This window comes from Cryptotermes secundus, unplaced genomic scaffold (assembly GCF_002891405.2).
Source record: "Cryptotermes secundus unplaced genomic scaffold, Csec_1.0 scaffold174, whole genome shotgun sequence".
Taxonomy (NCBI): domain Eukaryota; kingdom Metazoa; phylum Arthropoda; class Insecta; order Blattodea; family Kalotermitidae; genus Cryptotermes; species Cryptotermes secundus.
The window spans coordinates 549,074-569,878 of NW_019734351.1; the positions used below are offsets into that span (position 1 = coordinate 549,074).

At 37.3% G+C, this 20,805-nt stretch overlaps 1 protein-coding gene across 2 annotated transcripts in view; it reads right to left on the bottom strand.

Moving 5' to 3' along the window:
* LOC111868755 overlaps positions 1–20,805 on the bottom strand; it is an 83,232-nt gene that overhangs the window by 9,032 nt on the left and 53,395 nt on the right. For both annotated transcript variants that reach the window (XM_023859694.2, XM_023859695.2), the window contains exons 5-10: positions 14,033–14,159; positions 10,836–11,069; positions 7,781–7,992; positions 4,764–4,894; positions 2,661–2,742; positions 694–876 (exon numbers count right to left, since the gene is read on the bottom strand). In XM_023859694.2, coding sequence (XP_023715462.1) covers positions 694–876; positions 2,661–2,742; positions 4,764–4,894; positions 7,781–7,992; positions 10,836–11,069; positions 14,033–14,159 — 969 coding nt within the window. The remainder of the gene's footprint in view (positions 1–693; positions 877–2,660; positions 2,743–4,763; positions 4,895–7,780; positions 7,993–10,835; positions 11,070–14,032; positions 14,160–20,805) is intronic.

A 20,805-nucleotide genomic window follows, 5' to 3' on the forward strand; every position in this document is an offset into this window, starting at 1 on the left:
AACTGAGAGAAACATATTTGTAGTGTTTATTTTCCATCCATTGTGTTTAAGTGTATTTGCTGATTCAAGTGCCAACACTTGTGACTTATGTATTTCATTGTACAATTTTCATGATGAATAGGTGGCTAGCAGCAGGCAGTTTAAAGACATAATCAAACAGAGCTCCTGCTGGAACCAGAGAAATTCAGAGAAAAAGCTACTCCAGTGCCACTTCATGCATCACAGATCTCACAAGAAAGTCACTGGCAATGAACCCAGGGCTCTGTGGTGAGACGCCAGCATCTAACTGCCTGAGCTACTGCATGGTCCCCTTTAAGTAAATATATATACAATTAAAGAATTGGAAAGTATTTTTTGAGAGACTACATATAATACGTGGCCTCCTTAATGCTTCTAAAATGTTCAGGAGTACAACCTGCTATGACCAGCTCAATTTACAGTTTAAATACTTCGAGAAGGAAAGCATAACAGTCTACCAACCACTATACAGCGTATGTCTTAGGCACTATCTCTCTCTATGGTACATGTAAGATGAAGCTTTGTCCTCCAATTACAGTCTGATCCCTAACAAGGGCTAGTTAGATTTCTGTTGGATAACAGGTTATACAGTAGTTTTATGCTGCTGATCATATTCTGCCTCCTTCACCAACATAAACTAACTACTGGTTTATAAACCATTACTCCATTACTAACCTTCAACTGGGAGGAGCTTTCCATAAACAATAATAGCCTGTGGCTGCAGCTGTCTAAGAGGCACAACTCCCGGGGGTGGATTTGTTTCTATTAGGTGTGTAATAACCTCAGTTATTGGATCCTTTGGTGTAATTAAAGATTTACGACCCCTCCACGAACTATCTTCTTCATCACTTTCTTCATCTGAAAACGTAAAATAGTAAGGATTAATAAAGAAATATGGATGTACGTAGGGCAGTCAAAAAGTACCCGGAATTCCCTTGCAGACAGAGAACGAGTGATAAGATAGCGCACACACTGTTGTGATGGGGAGCTCAGCATGTCTGCTCGCAGGCGCAACAGGCCTGGACAGGTTCAAGTGTGCAGTGTTGTTACTGTTCCGTTTGAATTAGACGTGAGTGTTGGTCATTTGGCGCAATGTCGCAGTTCGAACAGCGTGCAAACATCAAGTTCATTTGCAAATTGAGAAAATCTGCTTCAGAGACGCAATCAGCCCTTCAGCAAGTTTACGGTGATATTGCACTAAAGAAATCAGCAGTTTACGACTGGTTTTCCCAGTTTAAGAGTGGGCAGGAGACGTCAGAGGATGACCAGCGCAGCAGGAGACCTTTGACATCCAGAACCAAAGAAATGATTGGAAAAGTGCGACAACTGATTCGATGTGATCGAAGAATGACCATCACGGAGTTTGAGCAAAAAGTTGGTATCTCTTACGGATCCATATATACCATTTTGTTCGATGATTTGAAGGTGAGCAGCTTCAGTGCAAAGTTTGTTCCGAGGCAGCTGACCACGGATCAGATGGAATGTCACATGATGGTTGCTGGCAATCTGTTTGACAAAAGTATGCAGGACCCGACATTTCTCAAAAAGATTGTCACTGGTGATGAGTCATTGGTACCCGGAGACAAAGATGCAGTCATTGGAGTGGCACACTGCATCGTCTCCCCGACCAAAAAAATCACGCCTCGTCAGATCCAAAGATAAAGTGATGCTCATTGCATTCTTTGGTGCATCATGAGTTCGTACCGCCTGGACAGACTGTTATTGGCCATTTCTACTTGCAAGTTTTGCAGAGGTTGGGCAATGTGGTTCGGAGGAAGCAGCGCGACACGTGGCAGGGACAGTAGTTTCTGCATCATGATAACGTACCAAGACACACATTGCTTGTTGTGCAGCAATTCCTCGCCGAGAAAAACATTTCTACCATCACTCAACCACCGTACTCTCCAGATCTTGCTCCAAGTGATTTTCGGCTGTTACCTACTTTGAAAATGGGCCTCAAGGGGACACGTTACCCAACCATGGAGGACACCAAATCGAATGTGACAGCTGCGCTCCATAAGATTCCAAAAGAAGCCTTCCACCGCTGCTTTCAACAATGGCAGGATCGATGAAGCAAGTGTGTGTGTGTGCGCGCAAGGGTCCTACTTTGAAGGTGATTAGGTAAGCGTTGTCGTATGTCCTACCATTAGAGTGCTACACCACCATTCCGGGAACTTTTTGACTGCCCCTCATATATGTCTGTCTGTATGCATATTTTACAAAATCACAGGGAAATATGTTCAAAAGAGGAACATAGTATTTGGGTCATGGAAATAAATATTTATATACTATGCTTGTCCAATGTGTATTTGCTTATACAAGCAAAGACAAATGTGAATGATTACTTGTGGCACATGGAAATTCTGAAGGTAACCTGACTGCCAAACATGTTCTAGTGTTGTACACAGTGCACATAGTTCATCTGATCCATCATAACTGGTTTTGGTGATCTACACTACATCAGAGACAGAGAAGTGGAGAAAACTCAAGTGAGAAAGGGACACTGGATGCTATTACACAGGTAAATACCAGAAAGAGTGTATCTAATGAGTGTGATGTTCCAGCTTCCTGTCTGCAGAAAGGCTTATAGTGTCATCTACCAAAATCTTATGGGTTGAGCAACTTATTTTCTCAAGACTCACCTCGACCATCATCATGATTTGCTCTCCCTGTCTCATTCCACTGAGCCTGGAAATTCCTTGGAATTGGTTTTGAATATGGAACCTGTGAATAATAAAATTACTTCTCCATAAATTCCAGAAAAATAGCAATTAATACATTACAGTATCGAATTTATCACGAGTACATACCTTAAAATGTTATGAAACAAATTTTATTTATGTTACACATTACAAACATGGGGAATGCACGAAACTTTGACGTTATATCTAGAATATCTAAAATGATAGGAATCTGACTGTTCGAAATTATGCACAGAAAAATTCATTAACTGTAGAATTATTAATTTATAGTTCCTTAATTTCAGGTGGCCTCACCATACAGACTGAAGGAGAGGAAGGAAAGAATGTATCACAAGTTCTTTCCAACATTTCTTGGCTTCTTTCCTGTATTTTTAAAATTTTAAAAATTACCCTTTGAATTCCAGGATATCTGACTTTTAAAATGCATCTACTGACACCATATACTGGTGTACTTACGAACATAAAGCTGCCTGAATGGCAACAAACACAATTATACAATATGAACTGACGTCAGTTCAGAGCAGCTTCTACTTCAACATGGTGCAGAACACCTACCAACATGCATGAAGACTTGGACTTTCATGCAGCAGATAACCAACAGAATGCCTACATCAGGAGGTGTTAACCTTTATCATCCAGGAGTATGGATTCATCTCCAGTACTACAAGTCCAGGATCCACATTCCAAAAAATGGGGATAACAATTTATCATCTGGCAATCTCCTAATTTTGCATGAATGATATCCACATTTTAAATCTGGGTAGTATCAGCATTAATACTGGGGGGGGGGGACTTGGCTAGCTGGACTGTGTGCATGCAATGTTGCAATAATATTATCAATGGCTAGTGAAGATTAATTATAAGATATTAATGTAAATATAATTACCAAGAAACAGAAGACTCAGGACCTTCATGCAACAAACAACCAACCAAAACAGCTGCAAAATATAGCTGACTGATTCACTTTTTGTGGTTTGGAAGGATGGCTGTTGAGGGCTCTGATACCTTTGTTTTCATGCATGGAAAGTTGGTAGTATATGGAATTTTGGGGTAGTCTTATGAGACTCTAAGAGGAAGGTAATTTTTGTTTCAAATTAAACTTGATTCAGTATGCCAAAGAAAATGGAAACAGGGCAACCATAAGACTTTTAATCCTCCACAAACAGAGGAAATTATATGTGAATGGAGGAAACAAGAGGAAGAACTACAGAAATTACACAAGAAATAACTCTTTTCACACCCATGTTGCAAAATGGCCTCAACTGGAAGATGTGAAAACATGGCTAACAGATCACAGAATTGAATTTTTGTGTCCATGAAGATGGTCACTGATTTTGTAGTAAAAATTCTTGGTACTACAGATTTATGAAGGGGCATGGCTTAAGCATCTATACTTGAGCTAGGATAGCACACAAAATGGCAGCCAAGTACAAAACCAACATTTTGGGGTTTCAGAAATTTGTGATTTCAGCAAGGAAGAAATCATGTTTTGAACCTGGGCAGATTGGCAACGTGGATGAAATTCTTCTAACTTCAGGCAATCTTTTGTAATTACACTGATAGGACATTTTCATTACTTTTAATTTATCCTGGTGATCTAATGGTTGACCACCTCTGTGGTCTAGTGGCCAGAGTTCCTGCCTACAGATCCAGAGGCTCTGGGTTCGATTCCTAGCGCTACCAGATTTTCTGAGAAGTAGTGGGTCTGGAATGGGGTCCACTCAGCCTCATGAAGATAATTGAGGAGCTTATTCCAAGAAAATAGCGGCTTCCATCTAGAAAACCGAAATTAACGGCCATGGGGATCTGCAAAAGTTGGCACTAACTTCGCTGACAAGCAGCGGTTGCTAGGTCGGTATAGTTCACTTGCAGACTATAGGCCACAGAGTTTGTTTGTTTTTTGTTTTTGTTTGATCTAATGGTTAGCATCAAAGCTTAGTATTAAAATGTTCTGAGTCCACACTTGATTGCAGCCAATAATATCAAAAATAAAAACTGCTAAAACTGATGTTAATGCACTGTAATTACTGAAAGCAGACATACCTTTTTGTGATATGAACGGTGTCTATCCTCAGTAGCATCAAAGTCTAGTCCTGGGATCTGAGCAACTGTAGGGCTTGCTACAGCCTCCACCTTGTCTTCAGGACCCATACCAGGTATTACAGCTGGTTCATCTGTAACAGCAACAAATTCATTTCAGAAACTAAACATATTCTCACATGGTCTTGAATGAAGACATGATGAATTTTATTCTAAGTATAATAAAATATATGCTTTGTTCCAAATGATAAAAGATATTACTCATTCTGCAGAGACAATCCATTTTAAACCACCATTCAAAGAAGAGTAAAAAGCGTACTTCGGTTTGGTGGATGCATACTTTTCAAATGTGCTCCCTGCGATTTTGTATACCTCACTGGCCTTTATGTTTACAAAGAGTAGACTTAAAATCTATTATCACATGTAAAATTCTATGATTACAAAGTTAATCATAATATGAATAACATTACACCATTATCATCTTATCATCAGCTAGCAATCAGGGAGGTGAGCCACTTGATGACCATCATAACACATAGTGACACAAATAACTTTACCTTCTGTTTCATTAAACATACATCATATAAAAAAACATTTTAAATAGCTGCTGCAAATATCACTACCTTACGAACTGATAACTAGTCTGATCTGTGGGGATTGTGACAGGCAAAACAGCTAACCCAACCATCTGGCTCATTGCCCTTTGCAGGCAGATTCAACCACCTAACCACTGAAATAATCAATGTATTTTTACAAACAACAAGAGGTTAATGAGATCCACATTTTATCACTTATATAATGTTTCTGTATGATAAACCGTTTTTCAGGAAACTGGTAAAAGTTCAATTTCAGTGTCAAGTATATTGGATAAATTAAGTTCACCCGACTTGTGGTAAAGGCTCCCCACTCCCACTCCTATAATAAATTTCACCAAAATTAAGTGAGTAGTTTTAGAGAGGAAATATAAAGATTACTAAACAAAGATATGCTCTCACTTTATTCAACTTATGCTAAGAAGACATAAAAATAAAGGAAATCAGGTTCAGATTAACATTTTAAAATTTTAAATTAAAACAAGGAAAATATTCTCTATATCATAGAAATGAAAACATAAGTATTTTATTCTTAAAGAAAGAAAGTAGGCTTATGAGACCACCATGCTGTGTACGTGCATGTCCAAAATTTCTAATTTTAAATAAAATTTAGAATGGACATTGCCATTACAGAACACAACAATGCCATACTATACTTTTTAATTTCCTACATTTAGTAACAACAATATGGCAGGCACACAAACTTCTGAGGTGGAAGTGACATTAGGTCCACTTAATTTAGGGTTAAGAAATGATGTACTGTAATAATCAGTTACCTCCTTGCATAAAAAACTGTCTGAAAATAAGAATCAATTTAAAAATACTCTAAAAAACTACCATCTATTGAATTCTTTTTATTCACTGAAGGATTTTTTAATAGTAATTGCTAATTTTAATGTGAATTTTTAAGGTTTTATCTATCATAGGTGCTTTATTTTGGCATAAATATATTATCATCTACCTTTTGGTATGATGATTTTTACAATATTAAATTTAAGATGATGTTATGTTTAATGTTAAAGTAGGAAGATAAACAGTTTGGTTTATTGTTTGACCTGACCTATGCTTATTTTCATAGCATGTGTATTTTAGTTACTTGTCTGTGACTGGTTCTATATCCATCAGGCGTATTTGTAGCCTAGAATGGATCGACGGAATTTTACAATGGAAAAAGAAAAATAAATAAATATATGAATGCACATGCGATATTTGGTATGCAGATAGATGGCACATACACATTCACATTTTCTATGAACTACCATTTAGAAGTAAACATTTACAAATGCAGATGGGACGTTTTTAAATTATTTCTGAAAAATTTAATGACAAAATTTGTACTTCAGTAACAAATTTTTGCAAAAAAATGTAATGAACAAGCTGCTGCTGTTGCTGCTGATGATGATGATGATGGTCTGTAACATATGTACGGTTGTATGCAGTACAAATCATACTTGACCTGAATGGATTCTATGAACACCTGCACACAAGTCCAATCCATGAGTTACAATGATTTCTATTTACTGTTTTGGGTTTTAAATTGACATCATCCAAATAAGACACTAATAATACAACACTTAATGGACTAGAAGTTTGCATAATAGGAAAGCAGCAGAGATCTATCTGGAATTCCTCAAATATTATGAACATTTTCATGAGGTGTGAAAAAGTCATTCCAATAAAACCCCACTCCACATTCAGCTCAAATTAAATTTTGCAAATTTTCATGGACTCATCACACAGAAAAGGAGTACATCCACAGATCTCATTTGAAGAGTTTTTCGTTATGATGGATATTAAATGAAACTGAAGAGAAATTAATTATCATTCTGTGTAGTGTGATGTTCACAGCTTTGTAGCAATAGAAACATCTTCAATAATTATGACCCTGTGCAATACAGTATTCATAGTTTTGCAACAACAGATGTATGTGCAACAAGCATTACTCTGTGCAGCACAATGTTCATGGCTTTGCAAAAACAGATGTATCTGCAATAACTGAACATGAAATACAAGGTATGTAAAACAGAAGAAAATACATTTGAAATAAATAAAAATATAACGTTATCCTGTGCTTAAGCACCACAACATAGTGATGTAGAGGGAGTGGAGGTATAGCTCCATGCACTTTTAAACTAAGCACTGGATGAAAGTCAACTGGCCACTTCGAGCCTCCAGTACCCACTGGATAGGAGTCTGGGTGGACCCAGAGCTGGTCTGGACATTGTGAATAAGGAATATATTTCTCGCACTGGGAACAGAATTCTGGTTCCTCAGTTATCCTTCCCATAGCCTAGTTACTATACTCACTGAGCTACTTCAGCTCCATTTGGAACATATGTGCAGGAATTTGCACACACCTTTCCACTACTGTATTACCTTCTTGGACATGCAGATTGATGAGCAAGAACTTCTATCTCACATACTTACCCATATCCTGGTCATCAAAACCTGGCAGCCCTGCTGGCAGAGTATTCAGGTTGTATTTGTCACGCATAAGATCACCAGGTCGGTTACGAGTCCAGAATTTACTTGTATGATCATTGGATCCTGAGCATAGGATATGTCCAAGTGGATGCCAAGCTAATGTCCACACAATGCTGTCATGTGCTTGTTCAATGCCACCCACTTCTTTGTCTGCCCTGAAGCAGTCACAACAGTTTTGTCAATAAGACATGTGAGTAACTAAAAATCTACTGAGAATAAATTTAATTTACTTGTGCAGTGGGTTCTATTTTAAACAAATTAAGAGAATATTCTAAATTACTATACCACTTATGGGTTATTATTCGATTCACAACTTATTTAATGACATTGTTTCAACTGTACAGATCATATACCACTGAATAAAGTACTAAAATTGGAATACAAACAAAACTGGTAATAAACTGGGAGGAGTAGTCTTGGTACATTTCAATGTACTATTCCAGCACTAACAAGAACAGACTGAGGAGAACAGTGAAAAGCTTCAGTCAGGGCAGATGGTATCCAGCCAAGATTCAAAGATGATTCCTCCCAAACAAGTCAGAATATTGGTGCCAAAGCAGCCCACTCAGTATTGTTTGTAAATGAACAAAATTTAATTTCCAGTGCCTAATATAGACAAATGTATTAATGGGGTTGCACAAATTACTCTTGATGCCAATTTATCAGATACCTAAAAGTCATAACATGGACTGTGTTTTGTGTTCCATATGTGAGAGGACTAACATATTTACATGTTGCATGCACAAAAACTGGCATGTGAAATATGACAAAGTTTTTATGTACAGCATGTCATGGTTTCTTTAAAAATCCTGTGACATATGTGCAGACAAGGGAAATAGATTATGGAGACAATGAATATCACAGCACAGACAAGTCCAATTTACTAGGCTTACATGACAGCTAAAATGTATCTACAGTATAAAATCTGTTTGCATCCACTTTTCCTTCCATTTTGTTTGCAAGGGGGTGGTTAGGAGACCATATAAGGTAATATGCATAAAGAGATAAATGTCTACCAATGTTATATTACTAGGTAGCTATATGTGGTTTAATGCTTAAGGTGATTACTTGATATTTACAGAAGTATGTCATCACATTAACCATGGCAAACAACAGAAAAGGTATGTAATGCAGTAACCTTTTGTGTCTAGAACCTGAATATAGTGATAAGAATAACTTTGTGTCTCTTTCTTCCAGTGCACTAACACTCATATGATTGTTAAAATTTAAAGTGACCAGTTATGGATCACATTGTTTATGATCCCAATTAAAGATGCACGTAAAAGCTCAATATAATAAACACAGACTTACAAGCATTAAATATCAGTTTATTAACCATTAATGGCCAAATTGGAAACCTTCTTCCTGTGATATGTATTGTCAAATGGTCAAATATAAATATACTGTCCCATTATGTCATGATATTATTAAAAACTGTATATATTCACAAAAACAGAATTATTATTCCTGTTGTGTCTCAAATGCTTCAATTGGTTTCTAAGATTGTTAGGGATCTATTTGTAACTGAAGTGTCTACTTCTAAAGGGTGGTTTATCTTAGTATAATCAATCATGTCAATGAGTGGTCAGATTCGAGCTCCTGCTTTACTCCCGAGAAAAGAACCCCTAGTACCCAGTGTACAGGAAGATGCATGGGCCCAGACCTGGTGTGGACACTATAGAGGAGAGAAAAATATCTTGTCCCTGCAGCGAATAATATCCAATTTCTTAGTCATTCATCCAACAGGCCAATCAACTGAGCTAACCTGGCTCTCAAGAGGAGAATATGAATGATCCAAATGACATCTAACAAAGATACATTACATCTTCAACATTCATCTGTACATTGTATGGTTAAATTTTTTCTCACTTTAATAAAACATTGAAACTACCAAAGTTCTGACAAAGTAATTACAAACGTGCATCACAATCATTATGCCTCTGTGCTTTAGTTCTATGCCATGAAGACAAGAGGAAGAAGACATGTAAAGCTCAAGGTATTTTTAACCTCACCACTAGGCACAGGTGAGTGAAGAGTTTAAAGCTGCAGGCACTATATCTGGGCCCCAGACACACAACAGACAGACAGGTGAGCATATCCCAGAGGCAGTTAGAAAACTGTTATCAAGCCCATAGCCAGTTAATTCACTGACAACTATACCAACCCATCAGACACTAAAATATTAACAGTAGTTTATAACAGAACCAAGTTAGGTGCTGTGACAATTAATACATGAAATATTATGATCAAGCAGGTGGCATTCCTGCTTCATATTTTGGAGGGCAGAAGTCTGATGTTCAAATCTTAGACCAGATAACAGTTAGCCCAACAGAGGCTTTCCATGGTTTTTCTCCACCCCTCTAAGCAAATCTAAGGTAGTATATCAAATTAGTATATGACCACTTCCTTTCACATCCTTTTATTCACTAGTCATCACATCATTTGAGACTATTTGGCCTGAGCTCTGAGAATGTTGTTAAATAAATAAATGATAAATAATTACATCAATAATTATATTATAAGTAGTGCAGAGTCCCAAGTTACTGTTCCAGAATTTAAGTTTCCCCTAATTTATGTTTCAATTTTAAACATTCCATCACGGTTAGTATTTCTACTTCCTAATCAGAAGGTCATGGCTTCCAGTTCCAGGGCGGGTGCCCATTATGCAGGCTGAAACTTCTCATGATACTAAGACAGTACCTTAAAATAGGCCATGACTGCTTCCTTCCACATTCTTTTCATACTTCACAAATCACCATGTCATTATACACCGTCCTGCCTAACAGCTGATAAAACACCATTAAATAATTAAAAAATAATCACCCAACACCTATAATCTATGTTAATTTCACCCATTCAGAGTTTCTTCAATTTAGTATTCAAATCCATGGTCTCCCAGAGAAATCTTACGAGGTGATTTCAATACACAACAATTACATTTCAAATGGTAAGACTTCATGTTGGAAATATTATACCATGACCCACCGTAACAACTTACCCAACATGCCAAAAGAGAATGGCACCATCTGAACCTCCACTGCAGAAAAGACCCTCATGGTAAGGATGCCATGCAACACTACTTGCTTCTTTTTTGTGACCACGAAATGTTTGAACCTCTTGTGACAAGTTGCGCAGATCGAATAACTTAAGGAGATGATCTCGAGAAGCAGTCACTAACCAATTGCCATTGGAATTCCATTTGATATCCATCACAGTGCTCTTGTGGGCATGGCTGTAAACATAATCTTTGTAAGATTTGAGGTTTTCATGGCAGTGACTATGAAGAGTGCCATCTTCTGGGATGTGGCGCCCTGTAGATATTGTGTATCCAACGTTTCGGAGGAATGTATCGCCTCCATCTTCTGGGTATAAAAATCCATGAGCAAGGAGCCAGCATAAACAGGTGGCTGCAGACTAAGTCACCAGTCGAAAACACCAAGTTATATAAGAACAGGAAGTGAGGGGAGAGTGGGCTACATGGGAAATCAATACAGAAGAGAGGGGAAGGGTCTGTGGAGATGGGCCAGCAGGTAGCAGGCCAGAGTAGGTAAGGGATCAGAAGTCTCTCATCTGCTCCCCAAGAAACCTCTGGAACATGACACCATATCCACAAGGCTATGCATGCTATGATGCATGGCCGGCAGCTTAGCTCTGAGGCTACTGGATCAATGCTCTCCCGGTAACCTTGCCCCCTCCCCCCAATGATCCTATACTTGCTCTGGCCTGCTACCTGCTGGCCCATCTCCACAACCTTCCCTTTTCCTCTCTATTGATTTCCCATTCGGCCCCTCTCCCTTCCCTTCCTGTTCTTATATAGCTGGGTGTTCTTGACTGACAACTCAGTCTGCAACCACCTGCTCACACTGGTTCCTAGCTCGCCGATTTTTATACCTTGACGATGGAGGCGATATGTTCCTCCGAAACGCTGGTTTACACAATATCTACATGGCGCCACATCCCAGAAGACGACAATCTTGAACATAATCTTTCTTCTAACTGCTTATGTATTGTGTTATCTCTCTACAGGCCACATCACAGCTTAGGTGGTTATCTTTCTTTGAGGTTTCCTAACCAAAATTTTGCACGCATTCTCCTCTTGTAAATGTATATATCATGTCCTGCCTATTGCATACTTGAGTTTGTCACTTAATAATATTAGATGAACAGTATAAATTATGAAGCTCTCATTAGTTTCTGATGTAATTAATGTCATCAAAATCCCTTCCTTTCAATATTTCCTTTATCTTTGGGAACAGAAAAAGTCAGTGGGGGCCAGACCCAGTGAATAGGGAGGGTGTTCCATCACAGTTATTTGTTTACTAGGTAAAACCTCCCTCACAGACAGTCCCGTGTGAGCAGGTCCTTTGGGACCATTTTTGCACATACCTCCCTCATGTCAAGATCTTCAGTTAATGTTTTCCTAACTGTTACTCTGTCAATGTTTGCTTGCTCTGCTATGCTCCTGAGAGTCAGCTGACAATTTTCACGCATAATTTGACGAACTCTTGCAATGTTTTCTTTGGTTCTGCTCGTTGCTGGCTGTCCTGATCTCTCTTCGTCAGTGACAATTTCCCTTCCCTCAGAAAAATAATGTCACCTACTTGTAAACTACTGTTTTCTTCACAGCATTATCCCTGTAAACTTGAACTAATATCTTTCTGATTTCACTTCCTCTCTTGCCAAGTTTAACAAGAAATTTAATCTTTTTTTCTGACATTCTCACAACAGAACAACAGAACACACTCAGACAATAATAGATGCCACTCACAGACTGCCACAGATCAACAACAACATACGTGGGTTACTTCAAAAGTCATGGCAACTAATTTTTTGGGGGCAAACACATTACAGTAAAGAAGGTTCAAAATATACTTATGAAAGGGCATGATATACCCCTCCGACTGGCTTAGTCAGATCAGGTAGATGTGAAGGGGCATAGGTATAGTAGGCAAGAAAAACTGCACATTACAGAACGACTGTTCTTTTTTTTTTTTTTTCATTCGTTAATCGTCGAAAATTCAATTGTGATTAAGAAATAAAAAATTCAATGTTTCATGTTTCATCGATGGAAATTATTCGATTCAAGAAATTGTCTCCTTCAATTTCATATCGTTTGAGGTTCACATGACTTGTGTCATAACATGTCCACGTTTGAACCTCGTTTAATTCATGTGGCACCCACTTCGCTGCAATCTTGCGCATGTGTAGGTCTTTTCATAGAATTTAATCACAGTTGCCTGGTCAATCCCTGTATGTCTCTCTAACTCCTTCAGAGACCAGAGCCTATCTTCCTCCATGCACTGGGCAATCACGGCATGAGAAACATCGGTACGAATGGACACAGGGCGTCCACTACATTGCAAGTCAGCACTTGCTTCTCTTCCATGTTGGAATGCTTCTATCCACCTTGCAACAGTTCTGTATGATACAGCACGATCACCCAGAGCTTCCACAAGCTCTGAGTGACATTCAGTCACATTTCTGCCATGAAACACTGCTATTTTCACATAACAATGCTGTTCCAGCCGGTTAACGTTCATTCTAGACAAAAGTTATGATCACACTGACTTTGTGCTGGACTCGCTTCGTTGTCCTTGGACTTCTGCATCATCTAGCAGCATCATTAGAAATCAGATGTTGCTGTCTCTCAGCAGCAAATTTGGAAATTGCAGTCAGAGCTTTCGAAATTTCAGAAAAATTATGTTGCCATGACTTTTGAAGTAACCCACATAGCTGTGAAATGCTGATATGCCGACATCATCAAAGTATACTGAGGTTTCTGTCCACTGCTGCCACAGCAAGCACACGGTGGCAAGTTCATGAACTTTATTGTCATGCCTCATACATTCCAATCCCAGAGCTGGCCAACTCTTCATTCTCCAAAAATGGAAGGACCAAGCTCAGGGCCCATACAAATCAACTAAATTATAAAATTCTTACAAAACTCTGGATGATACTTCATGCTGTCATAGCATGCAGCACATTTCTATATATATATAAAAAAAAAGAGATTTAATTTACAGTTACTTATAATTTTGTAAATATCGCCTTAGAGATAGTTTCATTTACCACAAAGTATATCTTATAATAGAGAAATACTACAATTTGATGAAACTGTAGCTTTGTGAACCTTACAAAGTTTGATATGTCTGGACTTCACATTACAATTCAGTTCAATACATCCATTATACATACAGTGTTGCCAGTGATTGGCCTGTCTTTGGGTCCCACAGTTTCACTGGTTGCTGATTATCTTTGCTGCCAGAGATGATAAGACCTTTCTGGGGATGCCAGTGTACACATTTCACATCAGCACCATGTCCTGCAAACAATGTCACATTACCATTGACTAATGTCCATACAAGTACAACATATTTTTCAAAATAATGGCCGAAGAAACATAAATCATACACACATGCAATATGCAACTCAATCAACATTTGCTATATTAGGAAGGTCAGGACAATGCATTTAAATAAAGTCTGCTTAATAACTGATAACTGATGACAATTTCTCATTACACATGTCTGTAATTAACCACACATCTTAATATTAATCAGAATATACAAAAAGTCATGTGATTCTTCTGAAACAAATTTACTTTTTCACATAATTCTCTCATCTCTGTAATTATAGACTTGGCAACACAGAATGGATCTCCTCCTATGCATGTAGTAATGCATATTGATTTGATATTAACTGCCAAAGGGGTTTCAGGCAGCATGCAACATGCAATATGATATGGCAGTTGTACACATTATTTAGGTATAGATTTTCCAGTACATCGCAGCCACAATAGTTTGCTAACTAAGTGAACATACATACATACTTCAGTGTTTCAGAGAATTCATAAATGTGTAACTGGCACTGAATATAAAACTTGTCAAACAACAGTCATAAGGCAATCAGACATCAATTCAACCATAGTTAAAATCTAAACTGAATACTTCAATTAAATAGATACAATGTTACGCATACAATTACACCAACAAGATAATTAGCAGTACATAATAATTCTCCTCCCTACTCATATATACATATGCATGCAATGAAGAACTATAGTTGTCACATATTTAGATATAAATTGCACAGTAATATAATGAACTATACCTAAATAAACAAATTTCTGATTATAAATCCTTACAATAAAGCAAAAATTCATCAACTGAATAAAATGAATTATTGATTAATATTTCTTTTAGTTTTCCTAGGAAAAGTTTCCGGTCTTGCATCAAATCTCTTACATAGAGAGGCAAACTGCTGAAAATTTTAACACGCACATATAATAAACTCCTTTTCGCCTTACTATTTATTTATTTATTTATTTATTTATTTATTTATTTATTTATTCACTTCACATCCATGGATCATTATACATGACATAGGACAAGACAAAACTCTCTATAATCCAATACAACGATACAATAAGACAATACAATGATACAATAATAGAATAATAAGATACTGTAATACATGTAGATTCCCTCTATGTCTTGTTGTCTTATTACGGATTGCATCATTAAAAATAAAATGCATGAAACATGGATACTGTCAGTGAAATGAAAGAATATTCTTCAGCAGTCTGATATCCACTGTTGGCTTCCTGAGCTCATCACAGCTTTTCACCAGGAGTTTCTACGTTCCAGTAGAGAAAAAACAATAAAGAATAAAATCCAAAACCAGGGCAATAAACAAGACCCAAAAGTAGAAACATGAAAAGAAAAGTTATTCAAATTACATGAGTTATGCATAAATCACAGGGGGACTCCTTTGATAACACCAAAAATGAAGATGGCAAATAAATGATCACTGGGAAGACCAAAAACTAGGAGATGATGATGTTCAATACCATTTAATGAAAATTAGTAAATTGTGATCTACCATACTTTTGGCCACAGCAGAGCCACTGAACAGACAGACATCAGACCTGGCAACAGAGTTCTGAAGGTACCTATTCCTTTTCAGTGTACTTTCCTTATATCATCTACAACTTCTGAATCACTTGATATTCATGAAACTTAGTATGAAAATCACTCACTTCAGGCCATCTCATGTTCATATTCTTTAATTTCCTAACACCAACATCGGAGGTCAAGTAAACGTCTGAGGGGAATATAACATTATTGCTATTTAATGTAGAATCCTGAAATGTAATGTGACATGCACACATCAAATTGGATTACTGTTATGTTCCTTCTTGTCTGAAGTAATGTTTCTGGAAATATAAGTATGAAGTCTGCAGAGAACCTTTTTAGACAGGAGAAAGAGACCTTGGTGTAATGAGTACTGTTTCTCTGTGTGTGTGTGTGTGTGTGTGTGTAATTTTAGAATACAATCAACTTTCTAAAATTTACAAATCTTCGTAACATCACACATTTAAAGACTGCCCTCATACCAAAAGTAATTAAAATCAACACTTCTACATGGTGGCTGCATAAATGCTAGAGGTGGAAACAGTAAAATATTATGTGACAATCCTGAAGATCTGTATTACAATAAATCTTGGCATTGTTCATGTTATATTGGCCAATTTTAAGTATTTACTTACTTATGGAGCTGAGCCCTTCTTGAGAAGCCAAACCTGCAGCTACTCCAGAATTTCCCAGCATTTTATGGAACCAGATGGTTCATTACCGTGTATACAAGAGCCCTCCATTGGTCCCTATCCTGAGCCAGATCAATCCATGCTACATGTCCTGCCCACCTCATCCTCCTTTATTTGATCATTCTAATTATACTTGGAGAAGAGTACAAGTTATGAAGCTCCTCATTATGCAGTTTTCTCCAACCTCCTGTCACTTCATCCTTCTTTGGTCCAAATATTCTCCTCAACACCCTGATCTCAAACACCTTCAGTCTATGTTCCTTCCTTAATGTCATAGACCAAGTTTCACACCCATACAGAACCACAGGCAAAATTATAGTTTTGTATAGGTTGTTCCCTTGTCACCACGGCATGATGCGTCCTCAGGTTGCGGATGGAGGAGATACCCTCCAGGTATGGAGGGAAGCTGTGAATATACTGAATAAGCAGTCATGGACAGCTGACAATGGGAGGTCCTTCCGCTTGGGGGTTGGGCATGGGGCTAACAACTCCTTGCCATAAAAAATAAACTTGTTATGAAAATTCTCAAGAAGCCTCAGACCTGGACAGATTCCTTGAATAAACGACCTAAAGCCAATTTTAAGTAAATTGGAAAATAACAAAACAGAAGTCATACTAAATTTTAAGTCACAGAAGACCATAAATTACATAAAATATTTTTTGCATATGAACTGTAAAACACCAACAACTAACTCCAGGTGTATTTGAGGTTATGTGGTTCAACACCATTCAATGCAAAATGCTAGCAATTTCAAAAACAGATATATGAATATCTTTGTCAAAAAAGGAGTGTAACATGGTGACCATCTATTAACATATTCAACTTTAAGATAACCAATAAATGATTATCATATGAGATTATACATTTAAAAAGTAATGACAACCATATTTTACCATTCTTGGTCCTGCTTCATTTACTTCTTGTGAAATCCTTATAACATACTAGCATATAGCTGTTATATTTCTTGTTCTATTGTTTGTATATCTTGTTGTTTTTCACACAACATGTTGCACATTTCTGATTAAAAGAGACCAACTGCATGTATCAAAATTAAATGCAAGCAACATATGTCATCAAACTGAACGACTTACACTTAACAAATCTGCATTGCTATTTATCAAAACAGATGGGAGAGATTATTCAGGCTTTTAAGTACAATGGTACCTGGATTAAATTACATTTTTTAAAAACACAGTTTTATATTTCATCCAAATCAGTTCACCAAGTGATACCACTCACATCATAACAAGGCAACTGAGCTAAGTGATGTAAGAGTTACAAGTAGTGAGGTGGAAAGATATTTTTTATCTTATCCTGAAGATGGAGGCGATACGTTCCTCCAAAACGTTGGTCTACACAAGATCTACGCGGCGCCATATCCCAGAAGACGGCATTCTTCAATTATGGAGTTAGTTAACTAGCCAGATGTTTTTGTCAATGGGAGGATGATGTTAAAATGGTTTACCCCATATATAGCAAACACTATAATACTGGAGCCATATACCGAGGTCTGAAGGAACTAAGAATTGCAAGGGTGAGATTTTGGACAATAGATTTAGGAAAAGTGATGCAGAAATAAGTATCAGAAGACAGTAGGGTGCAAAAATAAACAGCATTGACAGAAAATATGACTATATAGGCCTACTAAATTTTTATCCATGGTTTATGCTGACTATCTTACCATGTATACACTTTTTCACCTTATTCTTCACTTCCACACTACATGTTTCAGAACTAATGTGCCATCTTCAGGTGTCTTTATGCACATTAAACTATTGTACTGCATGCCATAATGTCTTCATTCTAAAACGACTAAAATCTGTATTCATCATATAGGATGATGAATTCTAAATAATAAAACTTTTCAGGATTCTTCCTACGTCGCACTCAAACATGCGTATTACGCCAATCCTCTTTTATGTGAGCATTCTTCCTACATATATTTGTGTATCGTGTTCTGTGTTGTGTTTTGCTCCTGTTACGCATGCAGTAACAGTCCCTACAGGGACTTTTGTCCTGGGGGCATAGTGCATAAAGTGTGAAACTAACCACCCACCTCAGTCTACTTCAAAGGTCTAGAATGTATGTAAATTTACCTCCATGCCCCACATATCTTCTTGGTGTGGTATGTAAGTACAGTAGCAACTTTGTTTGCAAAATACGGGCTATATAAATCACTACAAAAGAGAAACTCTGATTTTTATATGTAGTTTCCTATTTGAAAGGGCAAGTGGTAGCATAGTTGGTTGAGGCACTATGCTACAAGCCAGATGGTCATGGGTTCATTTCACAATGAGGTCACTAGATTTTTCAATCAACCTAATCCTTCCAGCCATACCATGGCCCTCGGCAACTCAGCCTCTAATAGAAATGAGTACCAGAAATCTTCCTGGGGTAAACGGCAGCTGGCGCATAAGGCTGACAACCTCTCTGCTATGTGTGAACTGTCTAGAAAGTGTGGGAGCCTCGACATCTCAAAACCCTATGGGCCTTCATGGCCTGTTACAGGGATAGCTTTATATTTTTCCTACTTCAATTAGATCTGAAGTCTCTCCTACTACTGAAATGCAGATAGTAATATGGGTTATGTTAAGTGGGTCTCTTGTCATCACTGCATGATATATTCTTTAGATGCCAATGGAGATGGTCTCTAGATATGGAGCTTAACTGCCAACATAAAGGATAAGCAACCATGGACAGCTGACAAAATACATTACTCAAGCTAGAGTGGCTGGGGGGTGAGCAGGGAACAATTCTCATAGAAAAAGAATTAGCATTATATGAAATATTACATCTGGCCTCAAACTTGGACAGATTCTTTGGAACAACCTAAGCAATGAAAAATTTGCATGAGATTCGTCAACTTTGATTTTCTGGGGTTGTTCTGTTTTATTTTTGGGGGGGGGGCAATAAAATTATTTTAGTAATTTCTGAGGAAAGGCACAAAATTTTATCCAACAGTCATCTCTCATTGTTAATCCTATACCTTCACAAAAATATCTGGGGATCACCAGTTTGGATTTGAATGTAATAGTTCAACTACTAATCAGACGGTCTATGTGTACATAACCTTTCTATATTCTTTATGAAAGTCTATGATTATGTTAGCAGAGAAGTTTAATTTTCTGAAGAAACTAGTCAGTAGGCTGAATACAATGTGTTTAAGCAAAATCTACAGTAATATCCATATAGGTATTCACTTGTCCCATACATTCCTACCAAACAAGATGCTCAATTCAAATCTTAGCTGGGAAACCAGCTATCCTGACTGAGGTTATTCATGGTTTTTCTTGGTCCCTCCAGGCAAATCCTGGAATAGTATCTCAATTAGACCATAACCACTTCCTTCCAAATCCTTTCTAACTCATCAATCATCTATCATCATACCATCTGGCATTATACATTCTCAGTACTGAAAAAGCATCATTAAACAACCCACAGAAAGAAAACAAAAGATGTATTTCCTATTTGGCATTGTCTGGAACAAAAGGCTTTACTGGCACTGTATTTATAGGAAGGCCCAAGAGGGATTGGACTTGAACAGAACACACCACCACCTGATATATGCTGATGGTATTAATCTATGACGTGAAAAAAACATGTAACTTCTATGAGATGTGGGTATGGAGGTTAGTCTAGAAGTGAACATGCTGAATAGTAAGTATATGTTTATGCCTCATCAACAGAATGTAGGGCAAGAATATTATTAAAGCAGCTAACAATCCTTTCAAAGCTATGGCAAAGTTCAGACACTTGGGGATGGTAAAAAGAAACAAAAATTACATTCACAAATAAATTAAGAGCAGATTCAATTCAGGGGATGCCTACTACTACTCAGTTCATGTATTCTTTATTCATTCTGGTCTGTTGCACTAGTCAATATTATAGAATGATTTGAACACTCAGCAATGTGACTCAAATGCATGTATGTATATGATGCCTTGACATGTTTCGGTCTATTAATGACCATCTTCAGAAGGCAAATAACAACATTTTGAGGAAACTACTATTACACAAATCATTGTACAAGTTCAAAGTTGTCCAAAGTTTTATATAAAGATCTTAATTAAGTTAAAATGTGAGTCAACATTTTTATACAATTCTTAATATTTAAGATCTTAAACCACCGAGGTTCATGTCTTCATCCCTCTTCTATCAACAGGAGATTGAGTAAACTGCCATTCTTGGAGGTCATGGCAGTGTTTTTGTTTTCTTTCTTATATAGTTGGTTAAGAGTCTGTGCTTGTTGCGACTAACAGCTTAATAACAGAGATTCTTAACCAAGAATATAAAGAAGAAAAAACACTGCCAGGGCCTCCAAGGATAGAAATTTACCCAATCTCCTTTTCATAGATGAGGCAT